The sequence below is a fragment of the Mya arenaria genome, chromosome 4 (genome assembly GCF_026914265.1).
Source record: "Mya arenaria isolate MELC-2E11 chromosome 4, ASM2691426v1".
Taxonomy (NCBI): domain Eukaryota; kingdom Metazoa; phylum Mollusca; class Bivalvia; order Myida; family Myidae; genus Mya; species Mya arenaria.
Window position 1 is genome coordinate 74,115,844 of NC_069125.1, and position 9,427 is coordinate 74,125,270.

At 35.6% G+C, this 9,427-nt stretch overlaps 1 protein-coding gene across 1 annotated transcript; it reads left to right on the top strand.

Annotated features, from left to right (window-relative positions):
- The first annotated feature begins 341 nt into the window (after nt 1-341).
- On the top strand, nt 342-8,031 carry LOC128232847 (60S acidic ribosomal protein P2-like). Its single transcript, XM_052946612.1, has 4 exons — nt 342-458; nt 5,471-5,643; nt 5,859-5,954; nt 7,893-8,031. The coding sequence occupies exons 2-4, from the start codon at nt 5,472-5,474 to the stop codon at nt 7,961-7,963; spliced, it is 339 nt and encodes a 112-aa protein (XP_052802572.1). The 5' UTR covers nt 342-458; nt 5,471; the 3' UTR covers nt 7,964-8,031.
- Nucleotides 8,032-9,427: the final 1,396 nt, after the last annotated feature.

Sequence of the window (9,427 nt, forward strand, 5' to 3'; positions counted from 1 at the left end):
ATGTAAAATATTATCTTAAAAGAACATCATAAGTAAATAAATAGGAATTTGTCTTAATGGTATAATAATGCATGTAAATAAAAAAAATCCAACATTTTATGCTCAGCCTTCATATATAAATGATCTCCCCTAAAATTCATCCTAGAGTTTAAATAAACCCCTGTGTTGCAAGGGGAAGTCACTGCGTAGACAATGCATTTTATATTTCCTGCACATTGACCTTTAACATCTCTAAACAAAGATTTTTTTAAAGTAAACACTATTAAGATCATTTTTAAAATTAGGATACAAAAATAATATTTTAATTCACAATAAAGCATATATAGCTGTACATCCGGAGTATGTTGTCACCGGTACTATTTCGTTTCGTACAAATAATAGAGAGTACGCCCCACGTGCTTCCTTTCCGAAATTTATCGCGAACTGGTGTGACTACGTTTCGTGTCCAAAGACTTAAAGTAAAGCAATTTATTATTTCTTACAGTCTAAAAGCTATATTTTATGTTATAAATGAACAAATTAATATTTTTGAATATTGTGTATGTACATAATTCATGGACTTGCTGGAAAGAAAAAACTGTTATTAAGTAACTAGTCTGAACGTAGTCTAAAATAATAGACGTGTTATACGGGATTCTTCCAATCCCTAACGTCTAAACGGGAATGTGCAAAAAAACGGGGTGTTTTAAAAATATTGAAATTGTTTTTAGTGAAGTATTTTATGGTTGAAATTGATCATAAAGAGTTATATTCATATTTTATCATGTAAGTGAAATGTTATTTTGCACTAAACAAGCATTTAATGCATTAAATCAAGTTGTTTACCTTTCCAATAAAACGAAAGTTGACTGACAGACAACAATTATACGAAGGGGAAAAACTCAATACAATCGTAATTACTCGGCCTCCTCCGACAAAGATTCTAGATAGACCTCATTATACAATCGTAACAACTCGGCCATGGCCGAAATGTTCCGAGCGATTTAAAACTGTGCCCTGAAGCCTTGCAGGTGCCCTTCATGTATGTATCGTTATGTTTTGACAGAATGAAATGAAGCAAAGCCATCAAACTCATAATTATAAGATTATTTTTTGTGTTTGGAACTAATATAAAATAGCATTATCTGGTACTATTTCTTGTTTTTATGATATTGTATAAAATAGCATTATCTGGTACTATTTCTTGTTTTTATGATATTGTATAGACGCTATATGCTTTAACCCCGAATCCTGATCGGAACAACTACCCACTTTTGATACTAAACAATTTGTACGTGAAAGATTTGCCATATCAAAAATCTAAAAAAAAATCCGTCAACGTATAATTATTTGGACTAGTCTGAACGTAGCCACTATTTTGCGCATATAGCCTATAGGGAACTTTTTTTCAACCTTTTGATTTTCATTTTGTTCCCTAAATGCCACATGTCGACTGATTCATACGAATGTAAAATATATTTTTCTATTGTAACTCAACAATATTTAACACTGCATTGTTAATTAAAAAAACAAAAGTTACACATAGATTATTTTTATCCAGTACTTTGTTCTTGATACACCTCAGTGTTTCATGAAAGACAAATTCATATTGATCTGTCAACAAAGCATTGCCATTTTTTAACTATCTAGCAGGTGCCATTAGTACATTTTTAAGATTAATAAAGGCATGGACCTACAAACCATGGATTGGCAACTCTCATTTGTGTTAATGCCATAATCTCAAACTCTCGCTTGCAGCGGGATTTCATTCCATAATCTTACCTTGTGGTCATTTTCGAGACGTCCGAAATCGGCCGAATATATACATGTAGGAAAACATTAAAATTGACTCAAATGCGCGGTACTTTCATTTGAGTTGATAATAGTCCAATGGAATCTGATTAAAATCACAGTTATTAATTAAAATTAAATCTATAACGAACAAGGCATTATTAGCAGAGGTGGCGGAAATAACCAAAGATTGCTGTTAATCACCGATCGGAGATTCGGCGAATTATCCGATATTTACCGTGCGCGCGCCAAGGATTGTTGGTAAATTTTTATTTCTTATCGTTTCACCGATATCGGGCAGTTGCCAGTCCATGGTTTATAGGTCCGTGATAAAGAGCATGGTAGTATTTATCTGAACTAGGCACAACAGCATGTGACCGTAAATATTTACTAGATTTCGTTTTTAACATATGCCAGCATTAATATAAATAACAAACTAATACATGAGTTATGTTTTACATGTAAAAATCAGGGGTGTTGCTAGGCCTAAAACAACTTGTAGGCCCGATGGTTCTGGGTGAGTTCGGGGATACCCACCCCAAAGGTTTCTTTCTAAATTAGAAGCAAAATAGTGCAATTTGGGAGCATTCCAGGAGAAAAACAAAAGGCAAAATAACATCCATTTTATATGCACATTACACAAACTTAAATATATTTGCAATGATTACAATAAAATCAAGCAATAAACTCAGCACATAGTTTATATAAACACGAGACTGGTTTGTTATAATAATGTTATATACAACTTCTGAGTTTCCTAGTTTTTATTGCATTTTGAGGTTATTTATATTTTGTCATTTTTCAAAAAAGTTGTAGACCCAGGCCTAGCTACGCCACTGAACACAGGGTTCAAAATCAACTTTTTTTTGCCACTTGCTAAAAAAAGCAAGCGACCTAAAACATACTTGCTAAATTGTCAAAACTACTTGCTTTTAAAAAAAAAAATTAAGTCGCATGGCTTTATATATTGTTTTGATTTAAACTAGTTAAAATTAAATCTCATGTGATTGAGGTTGTGTTTATTTATGGATATTTAAGATGGCAAGAGACCATTATAACACATCATACTGCGAGCTTTAATAAACACTTAAATTCAATAACAGTAAAACTCAGTTTAAAACTGTATACTGCATGGTCAATAATCATGTTTAAAGGCCGGGGTAATAGTATAAAAGGCAGACAGTCAGAAAAATGGCCACTTTACTTGACCTAACAGAGCTGTCTGCTAGTACAGACTGCCAGTACATATTTTCAAATATACAAATAATTAACAAACAAAAAAAGCTAAAATTTGCAAGATGGTTCATTAAATGTATCAAAAACATATTTTGTGAATTTCAATACTCAAACATTTATAAATACTACTTTCAAATATATTTTTTATAACTGTCAAATTCAAATTTCCCAGCAATGTTGATCGACAGATCTTGAAAGTTCATGACCCTCTAACAGCCAACTGAATTTCACTACCAATTCCTGTTTACTACAGGTTAACTATCATAGTATGAGGTTGTAACTGCCATATGGTGGAAAACATCCATTATCTGGGTTGATATATACTACCAAATGGCTTATCATAACACCATTCATAGAAGTATTGGTCATGGTATACGAAACGTTATTTATCTAATCTCAAGTGAGAAACCAATGGACGAATTCTTATGTACCACTCTCTCCTGAATGATATAATACCACAAGACATGTGAATGTTTACAATCAAACTGCTGACCAGAGCAGACCTCATAAACCCGATTAACCATGCCTCCTCTGCCTTATAGGCTTAATTGCTATCCAGTAGGATATTTGGTGTCAGGCACCCCAGCCTTTAAATAAATGACTAAGCAATAAAAACATATAGATTAGAACATGACTGTTCTTTACACTGACAGTGATATTATTTTGTCCAACAGTTCTACGTTCACTTTCATTACAATTGAAAGGAAGTAAACGGGCACCTGTCTCCTGCGATTTTAAGATGGCGCGTGACAAATGTATATTTTTCTGTTACAAATATAAACTTAAAAGATGCATCTTTTAATTTTAGCTGATAAATAAAACATATTTGAACAAAATTAATAAAATATCAATTTTGATTATTTTGCATTTTTGTTTTCGAAGCCATCCTAGTAAGCGGTATCCGTTAATTTGCATAATGGGCGGAGCTATTTACGTCATTGAGTTTGACTGCTGCTAATGAACACAGATACTGGTCAGAACCAGAACGATAATCACTTGTCACTTCGGGCGTTGAATACTCTTCATATAGAGTATAGAATACTAATTAAATAAACAAACATTAATTGATTAAACAAGCATTCATCACATGGCTTGCAGCTCTAAATGGCAGAGCATATCACTCTATGATCATCGTAATTTTTGGCAAATCTGACTTGATTTAATCATTGAAATAGCGAAGTCGCCACCGTCTAAAAATCTACATGATTTGTCAACATACATTCTTAGTATTCTGGGAGTATGACTTCACAAGTGCCAACAGATTTAACAAAAACTTGTGACAGGTGCGGGATCAATTTATTAATGTGCAGAATTCAAAAGTGGGAATCACCAAGACAATTATGGGAGGTTTTGTTAAATAACTAAGTTTTGAACTTTAAAAGAGTTTGTAAAATTTATTTCATCTCTGGGTCAAGGGCACTTTGAAATTAGTGTTATGCAATATAAATTTATAGCATTATTTTATAACTCGCCAAAATGCTTTAACTCCGCCCATGCATGCCTAGATTCAGGGCCTTGAAAGTATCAAAAAAAATCCATGTGTCTGTAAACAATTGCTTGTGAACACGATACAGTCTTCAGTTTTGATTGTATCTCGATGAAACTTGTACAACATTTAGATATCCATTAAAGCTTGGTTATTTTTGAAAACCAGCCAGATCCGCCCATGCATGCCTAGATTATGGGTGTTTTTTGGCCAAGTTTACATGTAAAGTCACAATTGCTTGTAAATGTTTGTTCAAATCATGCCCCTCGGGTCATTACTGGCCACACCCCTGGGTTCACAGCTTTGGTATACTTAAATTTGGGAAATATTAAAAACCTTTTTGTCTGAAACAGCTATGCAGATCCTTGCTATTTTGAACAAGGCTTAATTTAGTGGTCCACCACCAAATTATTCCCCTTGGGTCAAAACTGGCACTGCCCCGGGGGTCACAAGTTTCCTAGAGACTTATTTAAGAAATATTTTTAAAATCTTCTTGTTTCAAACCACAAGGCCCATACCTCTGATATTTGTTGTGGAGCATCATATGATGACCTCTAGCAAAACATTTCAAATTATGCCCCTTGGGCAAAAGCTGGCCCCACCCATTTCGACTTGTGAGTACAGTTTTGAAAGCAAATATTTTTTACCCTCAGATTACCTTTACTTGGCACACATTAAAATAGTTCATGCAACTAATCTGCTTACATCACTTTCTGTCCTCAGATGTTGAATGTGCAGCGTTTTCAGCTAACCCAAACACAATAAGTAAACTATATATTTGTTGCCTGTTACTCATACATACATTCTCTGGATTGAAAATGACCACAAGAGCCATGCCAGTAGAGTATAGGCCCTCTTTGGCCTCTTGTTCTACAATTTCTAATTTTCTGCAACATATAAAATTTTACAAAACTGGAGTCTAGGTAAGACCGGTTTCACAAACACAGACATTGAATGTTAAAATCTTTTTCATTTCAGAATGCGTTACGTTGCCGCCTACCTGCTTGCTGCTCTTGGTGGAAAAGGCTCCCCATCAGCTGCCGACATTGAGAAGATCTTGGGAAGTGTTGGCATTGAAGCTGAAGCTGATAAAGTGAAGAAGATCATCGCTGAGCTCAAAGGAAAGAAGCTCTCAGAGGTCATTGAGGAAGGTAATTTACTGGGAATTAACTGGGAATGTTGGTAACTTTTGAGGTGAAACATCATTCTGTTTATATGAAAACTATTAAAAAATATCACAGATGTATTGCATAAATTATTAATTTTACTAAATATGAATATTGAAAGGTTATTTACTAAACAAATAATAAAGAGACTGGACTATGTTAAGTACACTGAAGCATAGTATGAGGTTTTTCCTTTGCAGGCTCCAAGAAACTAGCCTCGGTTCCTGCTGGTGGTGGAGGAGCCCCGGCAGCTGCTGGCGGTGCACCTGCAGCTGGTAAAGAAGCAGCCAAGGAAGGCAAGTTTACCACTGTTAAATACAGTACACATTTTTCATACTATGATACTGTAACTTATGGAGTGAATTTTATATTGCCACTTGGTCTATGTGATACTATATACATTAGGTGTGGAGTGGATTAGGTATGTCAGCCACTTGTAGTTCTTCCAGCAAGTTAGTTCCATTGTAAAGTTTAGACACGGGTTAGTAAGTGCATTTTGTTACATTTTGCATGAATAAAGATCTAAATTTATCTTGTGATCATGAATAAGGTAAATTTTATGCACAAGGAGAAAAATCTCATTCATTCTAGTTTTAAAACCTTTGATGAAACATGTTCACTTCCCACTGAATGATGGCTGGAGATATTGCACAAAGTTGTACCACTTAGCAATGATTCAGTTTAGTTGAGTATAATTAACTTAAGGAAAATAAGTTATGTAATAATAGTATAATGGCACATGATTACTAATTTTGACACCTCTTATGGGAGTACAAAAGTGTACAATGAATAAAACCTAGCTTTGCTAGTAGGTATGATGCCGTTTTGCACAGTCGAACCAAACTTGAATGTTGATATCATCACATACCCCATGAGTTGGACTATATATTGAGCTTTTTCAAATTGGTATTATGTTAAGTGTTGAAGTTTCAATTCCAAAACTTGCTTACCAGGAAAACAAATTGATGTTGAGCGTGAAACCACCCTTTGTCAGATACCCCTGATACACACTACGCTATGCTTTGTTGTGAACCGTGGGCAGTTTGGCTAGGAAAATCTCGAAATCATGAATAATTAATGAGGCAGTTTCATTGGTTCCGCAAAGTACCAGATGCTTTACGGTTGAAAAATATTCTGGCAAATGCCGTGTTGAACTGGGTCTGCCTTCTCACTACAAAAATATTTGACAGTAGTCAAGACCACACGGCCACAGAGGCTACTGAGACTTTATAGTTATTGAACAATATCTGAGTGTAACATGCAAATTCATTGGAAGAAGAGTTGACTCTCCTGCTTCATGCATATTCATTAAAAAAGAGATTTTGTCAGTCAATTGTCCCACGGTACGTATGAAGTGTAACGGATAAAAGTACTGTGGTTGATGACAATGAAAACCACCAGATTAACCTTCATTGGACTTCTTTGAGTGTGGACATCAGGTGCCAGAAAGTTATCTGGCAATAACAAATTTAAATAACAACTTGTACTTCCTGGCTGATAAATTTTTTATAAGTTAATGTTTTCTTTATTGTTAATCATTTACTTCTAAACTTGATTAAAAACTATTTTTTTATATCTCATTTATGGATGCAGTTATCTTTGCTATTTTTTTTATTTTTTAAACTTTTTTTGTTATGAAGGTCTAAAACTTAACCAGCCAGATGACATTAAAAGGTGGCCTCAATATGGCTCAGCCTTATGCATGTTATAATTCAACATATGAATAGAATTATTTTGTGTATTAAGAATAAAATGAAAATTATAGCATAGCACTTAGAAGTATTGAAAATGGCACATGATTACTAATTTTGACACCTCTTATGGGAGTACAAAAGTGTACAATGAATAAAACCTAGCTTTGCTAGTAGGTATGATGCCGTTCTGTACAGTTGAACCAAATTTGAATTTTATTATCACATTCCTCATGAGTGACCTCATATCCCCCTCTTTCAAATTAAACATATGTGTAGTGTTGAGGTTTGAATTTAAAACTTGTCAGACAAAAAAACCCATCAAAGTTGAGAAAGAAACTACCAAATCAACTATATTGGAAACTGAATTGTGTACATCAGGGGCCAGAAAAGCTATATTGCAATGAAAAAAAACACACAAAGCTGGACACTTAAGGCTTATGCAGGCAGAGTTGTTGGAACCATCTGTTTTACGCCCTAAGCAGCTGAAAAGATTGTTTCAGGAAAAGAAGCTTGACTGAAAATGTTTTTCTTTGTTTACAGAGAAGAAGGAAGAGAAGAAAGAGGAGTCCGAGGAATCGGATGACGACATGGGCTTCGGGCTGTTCGACTAAATCTCTACAGCTGATTGAACATTTCACAATAATGTGTTATTGTTAGAGATTAAATACCATGAAAGAAATGTTGTTCATCTCATATCAGTAGGTCAAGTCGATGCTCCTTCATAAACAGAAACCAATAGAAAGCTCAAGTTTAAGCTCACTGTGAGCGATTGTGGTCCTTCTTTATCCCTCTGTACTGTCTACACAATGGATTCCAACCCCACTAGGGTTTTGTGCAAGATGGTCTGTAGGTCATGAGGTAACACGTTCTAGAATTTTGTCTGGTCCAGTTCATTATTCTGTCTCCCTTCAAAGGCTTTGCACATGTCGGTTGGTCCGTCACTAGACCAAGACCAAGTGATATCTCGACAATTCCTGGACGTTTGGTCATCAAACTTGACCTGAAGGTAGGGTCGACCAGTCGGGCTAAAGGTCAAGGTCACATTGACCTTCAATGATTAAAGGTTGTTAGGGTGATCATTCGACAATGCCTGCACCCATGGCCCTCAAACTTGACCTGGAGATTTGGTCTGACCAGTAGATGACCCCTATTTATTTTTAGGGCCAATGATAAAAGGTTGTCCGAGTGATAACTCGACAATGCCTGTACCCATGGCCCTCAAACTTGACTTGGGAGGTTGGGCTTGACCAGTAGATAACTCCTATTGATTGGGGGTCATCTGGTCAAGTTCAAATTGACCTTGAATGATTAAAGTTTGTCCGAGTGATGACTCAACTATGCCTGCACTCATGGCCCTCAAACTTGACTCAGAGGTTAAGCCTGACCAGTAGATGATTCCCATTGATTTTATGGGTCAAGGTCACAGTGACCTTGAAGGCAAACAACAATTCCTGGACCTATGGTCATCAAACTTTACATCAAGGTTGGGCCTGACCAGAAGATGACCCCTATTGTTTTTGGGTGTCATTAGGTCAAAGGTCAACAAAGTCTGGACCTATGATCATCAAATCTGACAGGGAGGCTGGGCCTGACCAGTAAATGACCCGTAAAGTATTTAGGCGTCATCGAGTCAAGGGCACCCATGGCCCTCAAACTTGACTTGGGGGTGGAGGTGACCTGTTGATGACCCCTATGGATTTGAGGTCATATAGTCAAAGGTCATGGTCATAACTCATATTCATCATTAATATTTTGTCATATTTACTTATTTTCTGCTGCTAAGAGGATACATTTATATTGGCAAATATCAGTCATCATCTGAACATGATTAAAAACTGTACCTACTATCCTCAAAATTTGAATGGTCATAATCTTAAAACTACCTTAAAGGCATCCAATGTCAATGATAAATCCGCTGTCATTTTGATCCATGCATATTTCATTAAATTGTCCAAGTAATCCTGACCACATGGCGCTCAGGGAGGCTTAATGGTTGACAAACATCTCTTGTTGATCTTATCCTTAGACATACCTCAGTGATTTCATTCAGCTTATTGATCAGCGTAAGGCTGCAA

Coding starts and splice junctions, on each gene's coding strand:
- LOC128232847 (XM_052946612.1), top strand. CDS start 5,472: ATGCGTTACGTTGCCGCCTACCTGCTTGCTGCTCTTGGTGGAAAAGGC. Junction 5,644..5,858: donor CTCAGAGGTCATTGAGGAAG/GTAATTTACTGG, acceptor TTTCCTTTGCAG/GCTCCAAGAAACTAGCCTCG. Junction 5,955..7,892: donor TAAAGAAGCAGCCAAGGAAG/GCAAGTTTACCA, acceptor CTTTGTTTACAG/AGAAGAAGGAAGAGAAGAAA.